Genomic DNA, 22,608 nt, shown 5'->3' with positions numbered 1-22,608 from the left:
ATATATATATATATATATATATATTCATGAGAAAAAGTTAAATAAAGTTTTATAATTGATATTAGTGAAGTTCATTAATATAAATGATTTAATTAAAATTTTAATAAAAATTTTAAATCTTGATTGATAAAAATTAATAAAAATATTAAAAATATGTAAAAATATTAAAAAGATCACCTGTAATTTAAAATCGATGAATACCCATTTAATGAAAAATTTTTATTAAATTTTTTATTAAAAATAATTATCTAAAAAATATATCAAATTTTATTAATTTTTCTTAAAAATTTATACATTTAATGCAACAAGATTTTTTAATTTGTCAGTTTTAATTTTTAATTTTAATTTAATTATTTTTAATAAAAAACTTTACAAATTTTATTTAAAAAATATCATCTAAATCTTTTTTAAATATATGTACTCCCTATAATATTCAACCGATTTGTAAATTTAATATAAATTCTCTTTAATATTTGTGATCTATTCTGATTATAGAATAAAAAAACCAACCGTCACTCCAATCTTTTATGTGCCAAAAAATTTTCAATCATTAAATATGGGACCAGCAAATGCAAGTCGTATCTCAAAACTTTTTGAGCTAACCCTGTAAAGACCCTATTCATCAATGGCACATGAGTTTTGAGTATCTAGATCTTTCTCCTCGATTTATTATTAGCTAGCTCAGTTAAGTCTATTCTTCTTCAAATTAAACCTTTCAATCCAATATCCATTCCTGACAATGAGCCAGTCTAATTATGTGGCTTATGTTTCCCGGCCCTAGCATATCTTCCAATGCCTTCCATTCTTTTTGTTTTCTTTAGGGTTGATTGCTTGTCGATTATACTTGAATATATGACTATGACGTTGGACGTATCATTTCTAAACCTTTAGCCTAGTGGTTAAGCATGTTTGAAGGGATATCAAAGGGCATGGTTTTGAACCAAACCTCCCCTTTCTCTTTACTTATACTAGAGATTTGCCCTCCTAACGTAACCAAAAAAAAAAAGACATTGAACACATCGAGTGATTGATAATTGATTCAATGGATGTCATAAAAGCATGTCCATATTTGAACTCAATAGATCAAATAGATTTTTGACCTAATAATTATCTTTCAAACATGTTACAGTTTTGTATTGACAATGTTATTCCTTATGTTATTCTAAACTTTCTTTCTTTGAATTTCTCACCCTTAAATATATGAAAAAAATAAAAAAAAAATTACACGTATCCATGTCGGACACATACTAAATACAATAATCTTCGAATTTGAGTAACATAAATTACTCTTGTTACGCATGCTTAATCAACAGGTTACAGGTTAGGAAAAGCTGTGAAAATTAACCTAACACATTTGGCTGAAAGTTTAAACCACGGAAAGAAGACAGTGGTCATTTTCATGATCGAATAGGCAACTTGGATGCTTTTCCCCCATCAAGAAAAAAAATGGCGTTTGGTCAATTTCATTAAATTCAATTCCACTAATATCCTGCTTTATTAAAGGTGTCTTTTGCCTCAGTATCGTCCAAGAAATCCAAAGTGATGGAGAATTTGGATTGAGCTCTGATCTAATGAAGACAAACGCAGCTTTAAATACAGCTTTCAATAGCTATTAACTACTTATATTCAACTTGTTATATGGCCCATACCATGGGGAACTAATCTGTGGCTGAACTTGGATAGCAGGGAGCCCTTCCGGCGGGTTTCAGTCCTCAATAAGCCTCAGGTTTGTGGCTTTGGATAAAGCTTCATCCTTGGGGAAGAACCTGGAGTCAATTTTCCAATGATGACAATTGGTGGCCTTGGCCTTGGCAGTGATGCCTGGTGGCGATCATGAATGTAAGGTTTATGATGATTAGCAATCTATGTCATATGTTACAAGAGAATTGCCTCAACATTAACCGAATGATTAGATTATATATAAAAAAAATTCTTGTATGGTATTATTTCTTTCATCTTTAGAGGTGGATGAGATGGATGGGCCCCTATTTTCCCACACCAATCTTTCAAAGATGACAACTAACTGAATGTAATGAGTTTTGTCAACAATAAATTTGCACGAAAATGTCTCAAATAAAATAATGTTATACATCTCAATTTTTTTTTTTTTTACGTGAATTATTGAAAAATGTCTAAATATCAATCTTAGCCCATCAAGGAAAAACCCTTTTTCCTTTCCTCTTTTTGTGAGTCATTCAAAGAATCAAAACGAATAAAGCTCCCGTGGACCAAATATCCCCAAAATGGGCTAAACCTATTAAATAATTTAAGCGGACATGAATTGGGTAACGGGCTAATGATAGTAAGGCCCAAAGCTCCCTTAATCCAAAATTGGTCAGCCCAAGCTTAAACCGACATGCATCTTACAATGGGCAAATGAAAGTAAGACCCAAATCTCTTTTTGCGCTGCCAAAATTTTCTCTTCAATGTCGTCAATCTTCGTTTTTTTTTTTTTTAATATCGATCATCGTTTCTTCTCATTTCTCTCTGGAAAAATTTTCCAGATAAACTCTCTTTTCATGTAAAAAATAAGGTAAAAAATGGACTTCAAAATTCCCTTCACTTCCCAAGTTGCAGTTCAGATCAGATCCGCGTCTTTCTGATTTTCGTTTTCCAATCCCAAATTTTGATTCTAAATTTTGCCTTTTTATTTGCTTAGATTTTAAAGAGTAGCTTTACTTTGTAATGGGTTTATATTTTATAAGGTGAGAGAGATAGAAAGAGTTGAAAGGAAGAATCGATGGAGTGGACCACGTTGCAACACTTGGATCTACGCCATGTCGCTCGAGGCATTCTCAAACCGTTGCAGCCACACGCCGCCGCTTTTCATCCTACTCAGGCTCTAGTTTCCGCCGCCATCGGCAGTTATATCATCGGTAATACCATCTACAATACAACCTTTGTCAATTTTTTAGAATTTGGATAGGTTTTGGAAATTTTTTATAATTTAGATGTTGAATCTGCTTTAAAAGGAGAAAACAATTGGATCTTTTTTGGTTGCAGAATTTGATGCTTTAACTGGAAGTAAGTTATCTACTATAGACATTGGCTCGCCAGTGGTTCGAATGTCTTACAGTCCTACAAGTGGCCACTCTGTCATTGCCATTCTTGAGGTTGGTTCTGAAATTTGAATCTTTTAGCTTCGATCATTACCCAAAAAAAAAAAAAAAAGAAATTGCATTCAATTATCATGAGAATAGAATTACCGCATATTAAGATTGGTATTAATACGATCTTTAAATCAGTTATTGTGGATGACACAGCATTCTAAGATTGATATTAGTTCAATCTTAAGATTTTACTGCCATTACACAGGTTTCTTTGTAAATTACTCGGGAATGAGGAAATAATTTTATTTTATTTTTTCTATGACTGTAGAGGCATTTTACGGTAGGGTGTGTTCTTTCAGTGTGTGGCATTGATCTTTTAGATAGCTGACTTAATAGATATTTATTTTCTTTCAATCTCCAATTATTAACAAAATATGTTTGTCTTAAGATGGTTTATTAGAACCTATCTCCGCTAGTGGTATTCTAGGGGTTGTATGTTTATGCGGTTGTACTTAAGTCTTTAGAAAGGTGATGCCAAGCAGGCTATCTAGATATATAGATTGTCTGACCTATGTAATGAGAAGCAAATTTGGTGATTTTTTTTTTTTTTATTCTGAGATTACCATTAAGATCCCATTGCACCATTCTTGATGTTTTCCTGAAGGTTACTGTCACAACTGACTTTATCACTTTTATTTGTGCTTGGGCATTATATTACATTTTGAAGAAAGAAATATATCCTTCTGTGAACTTTTGATTCAATGCAATAATGAGTATGGTTGTTGTTATCTTTAAGCTCCTTCTGTTTTAACATGAATGGTTTTGCTTTTATTTTTTATCGTCTAGTTCCCTTCTATATGAAGTTCCCTTATGCTAATCATAACCTTTATTTTTCTGTAAATTTCATGTTGCAGGATTGTACAATACGTTCTTGTGACTTTGATGCTGAGCAGACTTGTGTTTTACATTCACCTGAAAAGAAGATGGAACACATTTCGTCTGATGCAGAAGTCCATCTAGCTTTGACACCTCTCCAACCTGTTGTATTTTTTGGTTTTCACAAGAGAATGAGTGTAACAGGTTGGTTTGCTCATTGTGTTTTCTAATTTTAGAAATTCTTTTGTGCTTGCATCGTCATATTACACTATGGAAGTTATAATAGTCCTTCTAATTCTTTTATTGTCATGTATGAAGTTGTTGGGACTGTTGAAGGTGGGAGAGCACCTACAAAAATAAAGACAGACTTGAAGAAACCTGTTGTGAATCTTGCTTGTCATCCTCGACTACCTGTTCTGGTACATTTGTCATTTTCCTGGGATAAGTTTTATTATTATCATTGATATTATCTTTTGTTGATCTGATAGCTTTGTAAATGTATTAATTTGCTTGAGATGTTCATGGTTTCTTTAGATCTAGTTCTGGGTAGAGCTAAAAGTCATTACAGATTTCATTGGCTGGGATTTACTTGGGATAGGCATGAAATTTGAAATTTTAATCTGTTCTTGGTTTTTGGCTTGATCATTTAATGTACATGAGATATGTACTGTAGTATTGAAGTGGCTGGTGCTGAACATGTTTGTTACATTTAATTCTGATGGAATAAAGGTTGAAATGGATCTTTTCTTCTTGGCTGGAACTGAATTTCCAAAAGATTAAATTAATTCATGTCGCAAACGATAATAAATCTGCTCTATTCAAATCATCTGAATAGGTAGCCACCATCTTCTGTTGTGACATGTCCAACTAATCAGATAGCCATTATACCAAAATCTGATTTATATACATGTCTTATCAGTAATTGTATCATTGCTACATAAACTTTTTCATTCTTATGATTAAGAATGTACTGAAAGCTGTTTGTTTTCTGGATCTTATCACCTCCTTTCTGGAGAAAAGTATGTAGCATATGCAGAAGGTCTAATTCGTGCGTACAACATTCATACCTATGCGATTCATTATACACTACAACGTAAGTTGAGGAAAAATGATTTTTTACTTTTATAAATTTTATTATATTATTCATGGTTTAATATCATATTGCTTTTCGTGCCTTGTTTTTTTCAGTTGATAATACCATTAGGCTCATTGGTGCTGGTGCATTTGCTTTTCATCCAACACTGGAATGGATTTTTGTTGGTGATAGACGTGGTATGCTTCTTGCCTGGGATGTATCAACTGAAAGACCGATTATGATTGGAATGTAAGCATTTTTTGTATTTTTTGTCCTTTTTCATCACATATTTTCCTTCTTTTTCAAGCCCATGTGTTCTGTGTGTTGATGGGAGTGGAAGAGGATATTCTAAGCATGTCTCTGTTGAAATATTCTGTTTTTGCCATGCAGTAAGCAGGTGGGTTCTCAACCTATCATATCAGTTGCTTGGCTACCAATGTTGCGTTTACTTGTCATTCTCTCCAAGGATGGAACTCTACAAGTTTGGAAAACACGATTGGCGGTTAATCCAAATAAACCTATGACACAAGTGGATTTTTTTGAGCATGCTGGTAAGTACAAACACAAACTCTCTGGGAAGGAAGGAAGGAGGAGAAGGAGGAGGAGATACTTGCATATTTATCTTAAAAGGAAATCACATACTTCTGTTGGTGTTTTCTTTGCAGCAATTGAATCATTGGATATCCCACGCATTCTGTCTCAGCAGGGTGGGGAAGCAGTTTATCCCTTACCACGAATCAGAGCTTTGGAAATTCACCCAAAATTGAACTTAGCAGCTCTGCTTTTTGCAGTTAAGAGCGCTCACCTCTATCATTGTATTATAAACCATTTCTTAATTTCTGATGTATAAATGTGCATTTTCTATGACAGAATATGACTGGTGGTGACAACTTGAAGAATAGGGCTGCTTACACTAGGGAAGGAAGAAAACAGCTCTTTGCAGTTCTGCAAAGTGCCAGGGGATCATCAGGTGGACGTTTAATTAATCCTCCTACACGTGCATTGTTGCATATGAAGAAAATATTCTGTTTTAAAATAATTTATGCCACTCTAATTTCATAATATACCTGGATGTCAAGTGTGAAGGGTCTATAGTATATTGTAGAAACAGTTTCTTTCAATATAGGATGGCATTTGATTTCCTACAGGGCACAAGTTTGTGCAAAGTTATACCTCATTAATGTGATCTTAGCAGAACCGAATTTATTATTTTCTTGGGCACTGCTTTTACAGAATCTATATTCATACTATCTTGAGACAATTGCTCAGTTTTTCTGTTGATAATGTTTTATCTTTCTTATTAGAAAATAAGGAAAGCTCTTTATGCATTTTGTGTTTTATCTCTACATTACGTTATATTTTTCTGTATATCACACTATGATTATAGATTGCACTGATCTCCTGCTTAATTCTTTGACTATAATTGCTGAAAGTTGATTTCATGTGCAGCATCTGTCTTAAAGGATAAGCTCTCATCTATGGGTTCCTCTGGAATTTTGGCTGATCATCAGCTTCAAGCACAACTGCAAGAGCAACATATAAAGGGGTGAGTTAAGTTTGTTTTCAAGCAAAATTACTGGTTTTGTAAGCACAGTTAGAGTTTAGAACTTAAATCTGGATGTGCAGATAAATGCATTCAGTTTGGAGGTTGAAATGTTTAATTATTATGGGATTAATGATCATACATTTACAGCTATTCCATATTATTGTGGATAAATTCCTACCTTGGTATGATTGCATTTGATGATACAATCTTGGGTTGTTTATGTAATCATGCATAATTGTTTGACCCTTTCATGGCAGCCAAAGTCATCTTACAATTTCAGACATTGCACGGAAGGCATTCCTCTATAGTGTATGCTTCTTCTTCTTCTTCCAACTTTATTCATTTCAAATCAAGTTACTTATTATATATTAATTTCTAAAATATATGTTACTGCATTTTCAAGAGCTCTTAACTATTTGATTTACTTTTAACTCATTACTTTCTTCATTATTGCAGCATTTCATGGAAGGTCATGCTAAAACTGCCCCTATATCTAGGCTGCCTCTCATCACTATTGTGGATGCAAAAAATCAACTGAAGGACATTCCTGTTTGCCAGGTACCTTGGCCGGTGATATTGAATATGCATCAATATCTATGTTGTACATTTCTCTGACGTGGCTGACTTTATTGGCAGCCATTTCATTTGGAGCTCAATTTCTTCAATAAGGAGAACCGAGTTCTTCATTACCCTGTCAGGGCTTTTTATGTAGATGGTGTGAACCTTATGGCTTACAATCTTTGTTCTGGAGCAGATAGTATTTACAAGAAACTTTTCACATCGGTAAATGCTCAAAAAGACAATTTTTTAATGCTATGACAAGACTGTGATCCTTAACAATAGGTTTTGCTTTCAGATCCCAGGAAATGTGGAATATTATCCTAAACATATGGTTTATGGTAAGAAGCGGCATCTATTTCTCATTGTTTATGAGTTTAGTGGCACTACAAACGAAGTAGTCCTTTACTGGGAAAATACTGATTTAAAGTTGGCTAACAGCAAAGGAAACACAATCAAAGGTATATCTGTCTGTTAAGCATGCTTGTTTTGCCTGTTTTACCTGCTATTTTCTTGTTGTATGTGCCTCAACCAAATTATTTATTCATGATATTTCCTTTCAATTTATAGGTTGCGATGCAGCTTTTATTGGCCCCAATGAAAATCAATTTGCTATTCTTGATGAAGATAAGTCTGGACTGGCTCTGTATATTCTTCCAGGAGCAGCTTTACAAGAAGCCGACGGAAAAAATGGTGCAGTTGAACCAAATCTTTTACCTGATCAACCTGTGGATGCAAAAGCTAGTTCTGTTCAGGGTCCTATGTCATTTATGTTTGAAACTGAAGTTGATCGTATATTTTCAACTCCTATAGGTGCTTGGGTGCATATTTTTCTTCATAAAGAATATCACCATTTGTAGCACATGATACTGATCCATATCTTCTGTGATTGCAGAGTCCACTTTGATGTTTTCTTGTAATGGAAAGCAGATTGGCTTGGCAAAGTTGGTTCAAGGCTACCATCTTTCAACTTCTGATGGTCACTATATATCAACAAAAACAGAGGGGAAAAAGTCTATAAGGTTAAAAGCAAATGAGATTGTGCTTCAGGTGAGTAATTCAACTTTTAAGGATAACTTTTGAGGTGCTTATTTCATGAAAGTCTTTTAAATATTAGAATAAAAGTCATAATAAAGTATATTGTAGTTATGTGTGTGTGTGTGTGTGTGTGTGTGTATATATATATATATATAATGTAAACTGCAAGCAATAAAGGATTTAATTTTGTTAACTATCTCTTCCTTCTAATTTTTCCTGATACAATGTCTACTGTCCGCTTTGTATGGTTCCCCTGTAAACTTTGACTTGCAAAGGCCTGTGCCTTTTCTTTCTTTTTAATTCTTCACTTAATTTTAATGAAACCTCAATCTATTTTAGCATGCATATAATGCCAGATTCTTATCATGAATGTATTAGAAAAAAAAGATGACACAACACAGAGTTCTTGAGGCCAACTGACTATTCTTTCTTGTATAAGATCCCAACACTGCTATATTTATCTAAGCGATGTTGATGAAATCAAATAGCATTGATGACTGAGATCTCTTGACTGGTCTATTCAACTGCTTATGAAACAAGCATTTTTATGGAAAAAGAATGTATTAGTTTCTTGGTGCTGAATACATACATATATATACATACACAAACACATACATATCTATTATTCTTTTATCTATGTATACCTATATCTCTGTGCATAAAATATGTACCAATGTATCCAGTTTGACTGCTCTTTTTCTTGAAAATAATATGCTAATGCTAGGATTTTTAACTGTGTTGTATTCCAATATCTGCAGGTGCATTGGCAAGAAACTCCAAGAGGCTATGTTGCAGGAGTATTAACTACTTACAGGGTGCTTATGGTTTCAGCAGATCTTGATGTAATTGCAAGCAATTCCTTTAAATTTGACAAAGGAAATCCTTCAATATCCTAAATACATCATGCAACATAATTTTAGCCCAAAGTACATACATGCATGCATGACTACATTACATGTGTAGAGAATAATTGTGTGTATCGGTGCTTGTAAAAGTATACACATGTTTAGGCGGCCTGTTGGTGTACCTAATATATAGCAACAGAAGATCTATCTTTTTCCTTATAGTACCAGAGAAAGTCTATTTCATGAATCAATATCCTGTTTCTATGACTCTCTTTGGAATAATACCTGCATCCACTAGCTGTGATTGCTGGTTGGAATATAATCTTAGCATCTTCTTCTTTTTATTTTGTTTTTCTTTTATCTGTTTTGCTTCTTCCTATCATTTTCCCCCTGGAATAACACTGATTTTGTCTGAGCCAAAAATATTTGTCGGGACTTGACTAATGTAAATTCTACCCTCATTTATCTTTTAAGGGAAGAGAGGTTCTTTTATCAATAATATTTGGTTACTCTTGTATGTATTTTCCTGCATGCTTGTACTAATACATGTATGTAATGTACAGAGTCAAGATTAATAAATTTGTTTGACTGCTTAACTCATGCGCACTTTAGATCCCTTTTGTGGGTTGGACCTGCACTTCTTTTTTCTACTGCAACTGCAGTTTGTATTTTAGGATGGGATGGGAAAGTGAGGACTGTACTCTCCATTAGCATGCCCAATGCAGGTTTGTATTCTCATTTTCAATTGCTTTGTACACCATTGTATTGTATCAAGTACAATTCTGTGCTGCATCATTAGATTGTGGAGTTACTGAGATGATTTTCTATTCTGCAGCTCTGGTTGGAGCTCTAAATGACCGGTTGTTGCTAGCTAACCCTACAGATATAAATCCCAGACAAAAGAAGGGGGTTGAGATTAAGAGCTGCCTTATTGGGCTTCTTGAACCTCTTCTTATTGGTTTTGCTACCATGCAACAAAATTTTGAGCAGAAGCTAGAGCTTTCTGAGATATTATACCAAATAACATCAAGGTTCATTCTCCCTTTTGTATATATTTTATGTTTTTTGCTAACGTTATCTGATTGAAGTCTTGCTCATTTTTTGTGTAAAATGTGGTATTTTATCAGTTATTATCTTTGCATTAGCTATACCATAGTGGATTGATGCATGAAACTTGGTATCTGACTTCTCTACTGTTTTTCCTTATTAAGGTTTGACAGCTTACGTATCACTCCTCGATCTCTTGATATTCTAGCTAGAGGTCCTCCTGTTTGTGGAGATCTTGCAGTATCATTATCCCAAACAGGTCCTCAGTTCACTCAGGTAATGAATAATTTTTTATTATGTATATGTTTAAAATCCCCTTTTACGTTTGGTTCTGAACTTGCTATAAAACAAACTTAGGTGCTGCGGGGAGTCTACGCAATCAAAGCACTTCGTTTTTCTACTGCTTTATCTGTTCTGAAGGATGAGTTTGCACGTTCTAGAGATTATCCAAAATGTCCACCAACCTCTCATTTGTTCCAACGGTTTCGCCAATTGGGATATGCCTGTATCAAGTAAGCAGTCACAGCCGTTGACTTCTATCTTTTTCACTGCTGTGTTTCTGGGTTTTATAAACGTTTTAATGAACTTGTCAATAATCTTATTTTTAGAAGGTTTAGAAGATAGTCTTTGATAAAAGAAGTGGATATGTTGGTTATTTTTCAGAAGATTAAATTTGTAATATATCATTCTAGATATTTATGTGCTGGCCTCTGGTTCAGAGTTCAGATTAAAATATTCTGATTGTTAGCAGTGTACTGAAAATTTGAATTAGTATTCATACCAATCTTCCATAGGTATAATTTTGGTATAGATGACTACATATTTTTGCTGTGGTTACATATCTAGTGCCAAATGGATCTTTATCTTAAAGTTATCTATGCCTATTGAGATCTTTATCAAAAGTTCAAAATGTATAAAGTATTTTTATGCGTCTAAGTTTAAGCATCTGTCGTTAGAATTATTCTCATGATATTATGTAATCTTTATTGAGAGCATTATATATAGGCATCTTCTGATCTTCTAACCATTAACATCGATGAGCCTTCATGACCGTTTGAATTGTCATTATATGGTCTCAATTTTGCTTTGATGAGACTCAAATTTTAAAATGCAGGTATGGTCAGTATGACAGTGCAAAGGAAACTTTTGAAGTCATAGCAGACTACGAAAGCATGATAGACCTGTTTATATGCCACCTCAACCCCAGTGCAATGCGGCGTCTTGCTCAGAGGCTGGAGGAAGAAGGTGCTGATTCAGAATTGAGGCGATATTGTGAAAGGATTTTAAGAGTCCGCTCAAGTGGTTGGACACAAGGCATTTTTGCCAACTTTGCTGCTGAAAGTATGGTTCCTAAAGGACCTGAATGGGGTGGTGGAAACTGGGAAATCAAGACCCCTACGAACTTAAAGAGTATACCTCAATGGGAGCTTGCTGCAGAAGTTATGCCATACATGAAGACTGATGATGGTGCCATTCCATCAATTATCACAGATCATATTGGTGTTTACCTTGGTTCAATCAAAGGAAGAGGTAACATTATTGAAGTAAGGGAAGGTAGCTTGGTCAAGGCCTTTATACCTGCAACAGGAAACAATAGGCCAAATGGAGTCCATTCTTCTATGTCTAAATCTATAGATAATTCTAAAGGAGTTCCAGGTGGTGAAACCAAGGCTGATTCCTTGATGGGTCTGGAAACTTTAATCAAACCAAATGACAGTTCCACTGCTGCTGATGAACAGGCTAAAGCTGCAGAAGAATTTAAGAAAACAATGTATGGCACAGCTGATAATGGTAGCAGCAGTGATGAGGAGGGAGTATCAAAAACTAAGAAGTTACAGATCAGAATACGAGACAAGCCGACATCAGGCACAGTGGATGTAAATAAGATTAAAGAAGCAACAAAGCGACTTGGTGATGGCTTGGGCCTACCTATAACTAGGACAAAATCATTGACCGGTGGTTCTCAGGATATTGGTCAGAGTCAACAGCAACCTTATCCTGCAACCAGTGCTTTTGTGACTAATCCCACAGTTTCTGCTCCTGGAGATCTCTTTGGCACTGACTCATGGGTACAACCTGCATCGATATCACAATCAGCTCCTGCAACCAAAGGTGTGGGAATTGCTGCTGGACCTATACCGGAAGACTTTTTCCAAAACACAATACCATCACTCCAGGTTGCAGCTGCTTTGCCTCCTCCTGGAACTTATCTTTCAAAGTTGGATCAAACTTCTCGACAGGTTGAAGTTGGTGGAAAGGTACCACCTGACCAGGTAAATGCACCTGCAGCTGATATTGGCCTCCCTGATGGTGGGGTTCCACCTCAAGCCACTGAACGACCTATCCCTCCAGAGTCTTTTGCACTTCCTGATGGCGGCATTCCTCCACAATACTCAGCTTCAGGTGCTGGTATGCCACAGCCTCAAGTTCGGCCTGCTTTGATGCCACTATCCACACAGCCTCTTGATCTTAGTGCTCTTGGAGTTCCAAACTCTGCAGAGTCAGGAAAACCTACTCCCTCTGCATCTGCTCCAGCATCTGTGCGCCCTGGACAGGTGAATATGTACATTATGTTATCTTTTCTCACTGTTCCTTTTCATTCCTGATTGTGGTAGGAACTTGAATTTTGTACTTAATAAACATAGCTGTATGTTCTGATTACTTAAGTTGCCTAACTTATTGCCATTGGAAAAAACAAAATCATTTCTAACAGTATTAGGAATGGAGGTTCTTTTGGCATATGACTTTGTAGCGATAATCAGTCCTTGTGTCTTGGGAGCTTACTACTTCTGTCATTCTCTGGAGATGTGTTTATTATGTAGTTTCCTGTGTCCTTTAATTTACCATATTTTCTCTCTTGGTAGGTTCCACGTGGGGCAGCAGCTTCTATATGTTTTAAGACTGGACTTGCTCACCTTGAGCAGAATCAACTTCCAGATTCGTTATCCTGTTTTGATGAAGCTTTTCTTGCACTGGCTAAGGATAACTCTCGTGGAGCTGATATTAAAGCTCAAGCTACCATTTGTGCTCAGTACAAGATAGCAGTAACTCTTCTTCAGGTACGTCATTGTTTTCCAGCCACCAAATGAATTATAACTTGAGTCAAGCGTCTGAGAAATAACAGCATTTGTCTTTTAGATTTAGTTTTACTAAAGACTAAAACATAAAAGGGATTGGTGATGATATTTTATGATTTTTCAAATATTGAGCTCTTTATCATCTTGTGTGAGCTTTTTGTTTTAGCCAAATATTCAATAGTGAAGCTACTGTTTTAGGAGCTAAGAGTTATAAGTTTCTTTCAGGTTTTGAAAATATCAATTTAGGTTGAATGTTCTTTCTCTTCTGTGATCTATCACGATTCTGCCCTTGCTTTTGCATTTCACATGCACATAGCATGATTGGGATCTTGTTTAGGCTCTTGCTAGTGTTTATAATGCTTTTCATCAGTACTTGAGGGCAGTTGCATTATATACGGGTGTTACTCCAAAGTCTTTGCATTGCAGTCATGGTAGTAGAGATCATAAAATGAACTGATATGTGATCTCTACGGAACAAGAATGTACCTATTCTGGGTACATGGACCATTGTTCAGCATTTTAATATGTAGTTAAATCATGTAACAAGTTGTGTAGCTTATGCTAATTTACGATAATACTTTTGCACAATTCATAAATTCAAAAGTTAGAATCAAAATGGTTGTGGTGAATATGCTAAGCTTACCAATAGCATTTACTTACTTTATGCCCACTTAAAAGTCCCAAGCCTCAACCTTTATTCTGTAGGTTCAAACATAAAATTATTATTCATGACTGGATATTGCTTTGGTTCTCCTGCAGGAAATTACAAGGTTGCAGAAAGTCCAAGGCCCAAGAGCACTTAGTGCAAAAGATGAGATGGCTAGACTATCTAGACATCTAGGTTCTTTGCCTCTACAGGCAAAGCACCGAATAAATTGCATTCGCACTGCCATAAAACGAAATATGGATGTTCAGAATTATGCTTATGCCAAGCAGATGCTTGAACTTCTCCTGGCTAAGGCACCTCCAGGTAAGCAAGAGGAATTGAGGAGCCTGATCGACATTTGTGTTCAGAGGGGTTTAACCAACAAGTCCATTGATCCACTGGAGGATCCCTCTCAGTTCTGTGGTGCCACTCTCAGTCGTCTGTCTACTATCGGATATGATGTTTGTGATCTTTGTGGGGCCAAATTTTCAGCTCTCTCAGCCCCTGGATGCATTATCTGTGGTATGGGAAGCATTAAAAGATCAGATGCACTAGGAGGGGCAGGCCCAGTTCCTTCTCCATTTGGCTGAGATAAGCAGATGCCTCTGCTATAGAAATCTCCACTTTGTCTTGATGCCTTCCAAAGTTTGGTTCCTTTATCATTGAGAAGCTAGCAGCGGCCGCTAGATATATTATAATTTCTTTCTTTGAATTTGTTTGTATATGATTTCATTTTCCTCCCTATCTTTTTTTCAAATCACCTTGAGCCCCCATTTGTTTGATTTGACTTAGGACCTCCCTCTGTTGTAATATTTCACATTCAAATCTTCATAGTAACAGCATACCAATTCCTCGGTTTGTAATATACCTTGCTGATAATGCCCATTATAAACAAATTTTTTATTGGTGTTTCAGATAGGAAATTCTATCCGCAGCGCCTTTTTTTTTTTTTTTTTAATATACATAACAAATAAAAAATTAATTTTTATGACTAAATTACCAATAAAGTAAATTACTTAAATATCCTTGTTAAAATTACTTTTAAATCCATCAGTCACACATTTAATTAATCTTCTTCCAATCAGACCTCATAAACTTTAAATTTCATTTTCACCCTCTATAAAACCTAACTTCATTTTCAACCTCTACAAAATCGAAATTACAAATTGATTCTCTTAGGTTAAAGGACATTGAAAATGGAGGTGGAATATGGAAACAAAACTTTTTGCGACTAAAATTGCAGGTAAAATGATCAAGTGTTTTGAGTCACGATTTTTTGTGGAATTTCATTAAAAAAATTGCACATTCGAATTCTTGGATAAATTACAAGAATAAAATTTCGTATATGTAGATAATTTTAAAAAATGCACATGCGTAAATATTGTTTATTTGGCATACTAAAATGCATATTCAAAAAACTTTAATATTTTTAAAAATACATATTCGGAAAGTTTTTAATTTATGGGATTTGTATTTTCAAAAAATTTTAGCCTTTTTAATTATAAATATTTCGGACATAACATTTTTAAAAAATGTTATAAATTTCAATGATGATATTATCCAATTGGTTATCTCAAATAATTTTGTTTACAATTTAATTTGATTGTATTTAGCATTTAAATATAAAGAAAAATGGATGCAAACAAAATTTGGCGTTTCATATTCCAGTCTGAAATGAATGTTTGACATAACAGTCTGGTACAAGGAATCGTTCGAACGAGCCCACCTACCAACTGCCACAAATGAATGTTGACATATCATTGTGGGGATGTTACATTCTTGCCAACTTAGTACAGAAGAAAATTAAACGAACTTTGATTCACAACCGTCATTGTCGTTTCATTGAAAATTCAGTAATTCACCACCTCCATTGTCGTATTTCTTTGTCTTTCAATCAGAAGAAAAATTAGCATTTCCTCTCATCTCATACGCGTGGGATGTTCGTTTATATTAAAGGAATGGTGCTAGTCTGTCTATACTGCGCGTGATGAAGTAGGACAGAAAACATCTATGAATGATTGGTGGGATCAGGTTTCACATTGCCTGCTGGCCAACAAAACACAGCAGGGCCAGAGCAACAGAACTTTCTCTTTGGGTTCTTTTAACTACATGAAATAGGATTGTCGCTTTGCCGGTTTCCCAATGCCATTCGGTACAATAACAATAGCCATGGTTATGGATTTATGAAACAAATTTGGCGCTACCTTTGCATTCATCCCTTTTCAACAAGACCTTGGAAAAGAAATTACAAGGACTTTGTTGGAAGAGAAATTTTGCATCAATTGGTCAACCTCAAAAATAAACTCCTAGCAACTTTCAATTCATGTTTTTTATTCACAGCCAATGTCCTCTAAAAGTTAATTGAAAGAGAAAAATGAAGGCACAAAAATGAATACTCTGAAAAATCAATTTCAATGAACCAATCACCAAGCCCAGAATCCATATTTGCAAGTAAAACCAGTTATTCACCTCCAACCCCCCCCCCCCCCCCCACTCTCTTTTTACAGATGCTAATCACATATGTACTTTCACTGTGTCCAGTATAGTAGTAGTTCAGTATATAGACCTCACCAACCCCAAGTTCATGAACCTTTGCTGACCAACGGGTCAATCGCGAAATATAATTCTCAAGGGTGTAAAAGCAGCCTGAAACTGAAATCGTAAGGCATTACTCGCACTAGTTGTGAAAGAGGCACTTTCCCCTTTCTTTCTAGGCATTTTACTGCTTCATTTCTCAGTTCATTTGGCAGCTGCTGACAAACCCAATCCAGCAATGATTCCAAATCCTTTGCAAAGTCAAGCAGATACCAATCCAAAAGCTTTGGAATTATTAACTTGTTTGTTCTTGAAATGGCAACTGCTGCCTGTAGGTAGTCTCTCTTAGCTGTTTCCAGCTCATCTTCAACATGAGATGCTGTGTATACTCTCACCTTCATTAGCAAAACTGGCATTTCAGCACTTCAAAAAAAAAAAAATATGAAATAATATTCATTTACATAGAGGATTATAAGGCAGCATTTTTAACCATCAGAATGTTTTGAACCTCAAATATTCCTTTGAGAGTTTAGGTGGAAGGGGCAGTGGTGGAGGGGAGTTCTGGTCATTTTGTAAGTATCTTTTTTCCTTTAAGATGGCATTTTGATAATGAAGCTGATGATCATCATCTAAAATTTCAATCAAGCATTATTACCTATTAGAACATAGAGTCTGAAGAGTAGAGAGATTTTCTCTACAGCTGGAGACAGCATTATCAAACTGTAAATGTTTCCCTATACTACAAAAGTAGACTGATTTTGAAGTGAACTTACTGCAGGAGATGACCAGCTTCCACATGCAAGAGCAAATGAAACCAAGGGTTCGGACCACTCCAGACCAAATATATTGCGTGCTTTCATTTCATCATTTTTTGCTGCTTTAGGACAGGTCTTTAATAGAAAGAGGGAAAAGGGATAATCAGTTAGCAATATCAAATTCGCCTTAAAAGATCAGAAACCCCAAACCCAAGATAGAAAAGCTTATGGTTGTATTCAATCCTCTCTCCCGCAATAGTATATCCAAGAAAGATAGACAATTTTACTTACAAATTTCAAATGGAAAGGCAGCCTTAATATGAAATGCTCAATTGTAATTGCATTTAGCGAGTGTCCTCCCACAACTATTGTAGCCTGAGGCAGCCGTAAACATAGACAAATTTTAGTCAAATTGTCCAAAAGCTGATGTCAACGTAATTCAAATGAAGCAACCATTGTCTAATTTTGTGAGGGTTATACACGTACAAAAGCTAACAAACGCAGTGCTAAGTGTTTTTGGCAGCTTCAATAATTTCAGATATTTGTGATGAGCATAGAATATCCTTGGCGAATCATTAAATGTTTCCACCAGCCAGTGGAAGAAGAAAATAAAAATAATAACAAGAAATACGGATGAAACAAACCTTTTGCATTAGTGCTACAACTGTTTCAGGAGACTCGGGAATCCCATGCTCCAAAATTGCCTAACAGATTTATTGCGTAAGTGTTATGCTCTTGCTTTTTGCATATTAAATTAAGTTCGGCAAACTTTTCTTGATCCCAGAATGTATTAAAATTTTAATCAAAATAAACATTCTTACATTCATCATACAGGAATTATAAGTGTTTATCCAGAATGCAAGCTTCTGCTGATGGCTAAGACCCTCTAAAATGACAGAGGCTAGCTTCTCAAGTAGAAACCTGAAATCATTGTCATAAAGATAGGCTGCATAGAAATGTTAATTAAGATATAAGCAAGAGCAAGCAACCAAATACTTACTTTAGTCTATGGATCAGAAACAAAGCATTTGTACTTCGATTCAGATCAATGGTATTAGCTTCAATTGCACAAAGATGCTTATAGGGGCCAATATCTCTAGTTTTCAAATCTGAATAGATACCATAAGGGTCTGGGCATTCACTTTCTCTATTTCTTTCATGAGAACTGACTACTGATCGAGAAGGTAAAGTCCCAGATTCCACAGCCTTGTCTTTCAAGGTGCTCAACCTTACAAAAATGCTAAACAAGCACCTTACAGTATCCTCAGATATTTTGTTTGGTGTACTATCAGCTTCCGATGGTTTATCATCTGAAGAACCAGAAGGGCTTTCTTGCGCTTTTTCCTGGTCTACTAATCTACCATCTAGCTGGACAGTCAAAAAACCCACAATTTATACAACTTTAATGAAGTAGAGAACAACTCTTTTTTAACCAGAAATCGGTTCATACCTGCACCTTCAGAGGATCCAAACATTTGTTTGGTGATTCATGCTTGGTTGTCAGTCTCTTTACTGGGGTCACAACTTTGGAAATTTTCTTTTCTGGAGATCGCTTATCCTTCACAGCATTGGTAAATGATTGATTTTCTTTTCCTCTTATATCTCCAGAAGTAGAATTGGGTTTTGTGGAAGCTTGTCTCCCATTTGTTGACCTGCTAAAGCACTGTCCAGCTCGATCATAAATACTCTCTGGGGGCAACAGCTTTCTGCTAGAAACACTTCTGGCAAGAGATCGTTGAGACCTGGCAATGGTTGTTACTGAACTCATCTCGTTTACGGACAAAGACTTAGACCGCTGGTGTTTAGAACTTCTCACAGGAGATTGCTCAATGGATTCATTCAAATTCTCCACATTCCTCTTGGAAGATGCATAGACAGCCTCTTGATAAAGCCCTTGCCTAAAATTCACTACTTGCTCTTCAAGCCTAACAACTTCCTCTTCCAAAACAGCAACTTCAGCAAGTAACTCTAGCGTCTACACTCCCCCACCCCCCCCCCCCCCCCCCCACCCCCAAAAAACAAAAAAACAATTCACTTTCTAAATCAAATTTACATAAAGCATGTAAAAGTTTCCAATTTTGAAGTATCTGAAAAGTTAACAAAAAATCTCTTCCTTAAACAATTCCATAAATGTAGCATGCATGCAGTTAATTCTTTCTCATCTTCCCTACAGGCTTGTTTATAGTCCCATATTGATTGAACAGAAAGCAAGAGAAGAAAAAATTACAAGAATAGAGAGTTACACTTACATAGGGAGGTAGGTAAGGAGGAAGCCGAGGAAGTGCTCCTAAAGGTCTAGTAAAAGCTCTCTCTAAAGCTCTATGCACATTCTCTTCATGTCTAAGCTTCCTTTTTAGCTTATCAACCTGCAAATTATACCAACACCACCACGATTAAAAATATGCAAAAAAAAAAAAAAAAAATAGAATAGATTAAAAGGTGAATAATTGTGGGTACATCTTGTAATAAGGCCATTTTCCTTTCCCTGTTTGATCTTCGCCGATTGGTTACAGCTTTGCCGGTACCAAGTGCTCTGCTTCCCTGACTCTTCTCCATCTTCTCCTTCTTTGTTTAATCACAAAAAAGTAAAAATAAAAAATGATAGACTTCACTGAATAAAAAAAAGACAAAGAAAGAAATAATTGAAAGAGAAACTTTAAGAAGACACTATTCTTTTCTTGAGACGAGTATAAGTACCCACTTCAGATTTTGGATCAAAAGTGCTTCCCTACTTTTCTTTTTATGACACAAGCAATAATATCCGAAAAAAAGTTTAATTTAAACAATTCAAAAATTTTCAACAAAACAAAATCCAAAATTTAGCATCATAAAAATAAAAATCCAAATTTTCTTCAAAGTTTCAAACTTTTAAACCCCAAGAATCAATCTTTGGCCATTCAAATTAACAATTAACAAAAACCCAATCTTCAAATCTTGAGAAAACAAATAAAGGGTCAAAATAAAAATGAAAAAATAAAGGAAAGACGGAAGAGAGAAGTTACCTTATTGCAGTCCTGATTTAATGCAGCTTTCATGGACTGAAAGGCGGAGCGGACACTCGTATTCATCCTAATTTCTTTCCTTTTTTTTTTATTTAAAGAATCAATATCCTAAAATAAAACAAACCAACAATGGAACAATATCTACACTCTTGCTACTACTAACAATTTCATGACCTGAAAAAAGCAATGCGAAAAAAAAAAAAGTAAGAAAACAAGGTAGCCATTGAAACCGTGAAAGTTACTCCAGAAAAGATGAGATAGAGAAAGAAAAGAAATTTCTTCGAATCCCTTTGTTTATTCTAAGTTATAGAGCGGGAAACTTGAAAGTAAAGCGACCAAGGAACAGAAATGGCTGCATGTACATGCTGAGTTTTACATTTAAGTATTTTATTTTATATAGTGAAAAATAGATAAAAGTTTTTTACTATTATATTAATTTAAAGGCTTTTGAAAAGGGTGAAGAAGCAAAAACAAGAGATGAAGAGAAGAAGGTAGAAAACGACGAGGATTGGAGCTTAAAAGCGCCATCCAAGAACAGCGTAACAGATGGACAAACCAAAACAAAATAATGCAAAAACCGATACCTATACAAAATTATTTATTAATAAAAATATTTTAATAAAATGGGTTTCTTTTTTAATTCAAAAAACAAAATTGTTGTTAGTATTAAAGAAGTGATGGAGTGAAGACGAGAGTCATTCACTGGCTTACCGCACTTGCACTCCACTTGTTTTAGCGCTTCTTCTTCTTCTTCCTGTTCGGGTTGATAAGTTTTTTTTTTTTTTTTTGGTTTTGTCATCTTCCCTTTCTTTGAAATTATTTTATATTTATTTGCTTTATTTATTTTTGAGTTGTAGTACTCAAAATGCCCTTATTGGACAAATACTCAAGAATTTGGGCAAGGAGTTGTTTTATATATATATATATATATATTGGAGAAGAGATTTAAATCTTGCTTTATTTACCAAGAGATACAAATGCTTAATCAATAATCACTAAATTAAATTGATATTAATCCTATTGCAAGTGTTACGGTTGAAAGATAGGACATCAATGTGAATCGAATTTAAACTTTAGATTTTCTTCCCTTGATGCATCGACCTTTTTTTTTTAATTAAAAAAAAATTAAGAGACAAGTAACTTATTCAATCATACCCTCAAATGCTAAATATATGAATTTGAAGTTTTGTTTTATTAATATATATAATTATTTTTAAAAATAATATTTTATAATTTTTTTTAATCTTTCAACCACTCTCTCTTTTATAAAAATGTTAAATGTCACGTATCTCACCAATACCATGCATTTGTTATTATTATTCAAATATAATTTCTAAAATTATAGTAACTAATTAATTATTTTTACCAAAAAATAATTTGTTTTTTATTTTTAATTTTTTTATATGGTTTTAATGTCACTTTTAGTTTGTTCTCAGTGGAAGATGAAAGTTGAGTGGAATAGCGAAGGAGCAGTGAGCACATGTGATAATTGATGACAACTCGTTTCTTGACAGAACTTTATACTATGTACCAATTACAGATAAAGTAGCTAAGTAAGTTAATTTTAAGGTCCAAATTAATGATAAAAATCAGTCGGATAAAATTTAATAAAGGGCTTTAATTAAATTGCCTTTTTAACTAAGCAACCCAACGTGCTTATTAATGATGCGGGGAACACCTCACGCGGCTACGTACCCTTCAAATTACTTCACTTTTATTTTTATTTTATTTTTTATATTTTTATTAGTAAACTGATAATCCTTTGCTTTTTGGTTACTTTGACATTGATATAAACATGATAATTCATTGATATTTGGTTGTTTTCGTAAGTTTTTCATAAATTTATTGTGTATATGACCTTTTAATTAATAGTATTTTATATTTTTGAGAATAAAAAATTATAAATATTAAAATTTAAATTATAAATTTATTAAATGATAATTATTTAAATTAATTAAATTAATTTATATAATTTGAAAGTATTTTTATTTTAAAAATATGATTTAGACGTTACTTATTAAGGCTCTAAAGAACTTAATGACAAATTAGATATTTTCCCTTACGGGGAATGATTGTTGTTGAAGAAACGAAGAGAGAAATGTAAACATAGTAATATTAATATATTGTACAAATAGCCATCAACGTACTCAAAAAACTGCTTTGTTGACTCATTTGTTTTAGTTGAGGAAATGGCAACATCAAGTAGAAAGACGTGATCCATCCGCCATGCCTGATAGGGTAATTTGAACTAATGAAATGAAGTTCTTAACAATTATCCAAAAAAAAAATAATAATAAAATAATAAGATAAACCCTGCTACGTGCAATATCATTCTAATTCTTCGTATTAAAATAAAATTTTTGGAGCTAAACTTTTCTAAGTAAGTTGCAAAAGTTTTACAATAGATTGGATATCAGATTGAATGTCATATCTAAAATTAATTGATTATAAGTAAAAAATTTTAATTTGAGTATAAAATTATAGAAATTATAGAAAATTTTAAACTTAATAAACATAGATAATACCCCTTTTAACAAAGATTTTGTAATATTTTTGAA

The 22,608-nt window shown here is 34.2% G+C and overlaps 2 protein-coding genes across 6 annotated transcripts; one reads left to right on the top strand and one right to left on the bottom strand.

The window, feature by feature from the left end:
• The first annotated feature begins 2,403 nt into the window (after positions 1 to 2,403).
• On the top strand, positions 2,404 to 14,672 carry LOC111292888 (uncharacterized). 2 transcript variants are annotated; one of them, XM_022885509.2, is made up of 25 exons: positions 2,404 to 2,533; positions 2,706 to 2,876; positions 3,004 to 3,113; positions 3,965 to 4,130; positions 4,245 to 4,345; positions 4,947 to 5,019; positions 5,115 to 5,250; positions 5,392 to 5,552; positions 5,667 to 5,791; positions 5,872 to 5,971; positions 6,451 to 6,547; positions 6,805 to 6,856; positions 7,004 to 7,105; positions 7,184 to 7,330; positions 7,404 to 7,566; positions 7,676 to 7,918; positions 8,001 to 8,155; positions 8,902 to 9,030; positions 9,596 to 9,713; positions 9,824 to 10,019; positions 10,200 to 10,311; positions 10,393 to 10,547; positions 11,150 to 12,590; positions 12,900 to 13,094; positions 13,872 to 14,672. In XM_022885509.2, the coding sequence occupies exons 2-25, from the start codon at positions 2,741 to 2,743 to the stop codon at positions 14,346 to 14,348; spliced, it is 4,890 nt and encodes a 1,629-aa protein (XP_022741244.2). In that variant the 5' UTR covers positions 2,404 to 2,533; positions 2,706 to 2,740; the 3' UTR covers positions 14,349 to 14,672. The 2 variants fall into 2 exon arrangements, with proteins under 2 accessions (XP_022741244.2, XP_022741245.2); XM_022885510.2 differs by having other exon boundaries at positions 2,660 to 2,876.
• Positions 14,673 to 16,058: 1,386 nt separating this feature from the next.
• On the bottom strand, positions 16,059 to 20,938 carry LOC111292091 (ternary complex factor MIP1 leucine-zipper protein (Protein of unknown function, DUF547)). 4 transcript variants are annotated; one of them, XM_089766579.1, is made up of 11 exons: positions 20,762 to 20,938; positions 20,051 to 20,224; positions 19,506 to 19,613; positions 19,298 to 19,414; positions 18,499 to 19,023; positions 18,049 to 18,416; positions 17,870 to 17,969; positions 17,693 to 17,752; positions 17,340 to 17,423; positions 17,067 to 17,183; positions 16,059 to 16,688 (listed from the first exon to the last, which is right to left on the bottom strand). In XM_089766579.1, the coding sequence occupies exons 2-11, from the start codon at positions 20,114 to 20,116 to the stop codon at positions 16,386 to 16,388; spliced, it is 1,848 nt and encodes a 615-aa protein (XP_089622705.1). In that variant the 5' UTR covers positions 20,117 to 20,224; positions 20,762 to 20,938; the 3' UTR covers positions 16,059 to 16,385. The 4 variants fall into 4 exon arrangements, with proteins under 4 accessions (XP_089622705.1, XP_089622706.1, XP_022740037.2 ...); XM_089766580.1 differs by having other exon boundaries at positions 16,149 to 16,688; positions 19,506 to 19,610; XM_022884302.2 differs by lacking the exon at positions 20,762 to 20,938 and having other exon boundaries at positions 16,149 to 16,688; positions 20,051 to 20,247.
• Positions 20,939 to 22,608: the final 1,670 nt, after the last annotated feature.

The sequence above is a fragment of the Durio zibethinus genome, chromosome 10 (assembly GCF_047325235.1).
Source record: "Durio zibethinus cultivar Kanyao isolate XHJ-2024 chromosome 10, ASM4732523v1, whole genome shotgun sequence".
In the NCBI taxonomy this organism is placed as follows: domain Eukaryota; kingdom Viridiplantae; phylum Streptophyta; class Magnoliopsida; order Malvales; family Malvaceae; genus Durio; species Durio zibethinus.
The sequence above is the reverse complement of the archived record's forward strand: the minus strand, read 5'-3'. Positions and strand labels throughout refer to the sequence as shown.

Bases quoted from the DNA above. Each gene is read 5' to 3' on its own strand.
- LOC111292091 (XM_089766579.1), bottom strand. From the start codon at position 20,116: ATGAATACGAGTGTCCGCTCCGCCTTTCAGTCCATGAAAGCTGCATTA. The intron at 19,024-19,297 runs GTAAGTGTAACT...GGGGGAGTGTAG, and splicing joins CTCCTTACCTACCTCCCTAT to ACGCTAGAGTTACTTGCTGA. The intron at 18,417-18,498 runs GTATGAACCGAT...TTGACTGTCCAG, and splicing joins TGGATCCTCTGAAGGTGCAG to CTAGATGGTAGATTAGTAGA.
- LOC111292888 (XM_022885509.2), top strand. From the start codon at position 2,741: ATGGAGTGGACCACGTTGCAACACTTGGATCTACGCCATGTCGCTCGA. The intron at 6,548-6,804 runs GTGAGTTAAGTT...CTTTCATGGCAG, and splicing joins CAAGAGCAACATATAAAGGG to CCAAAGTCATCTTACAATTT. The intron at 10,548-11,149 runs GTAAGCAGTCAC...TTTAAAATGCAG, and splicing joins TTGGGATATGCCTGTATCAA to GTATGGTCAGTATGACAGTG.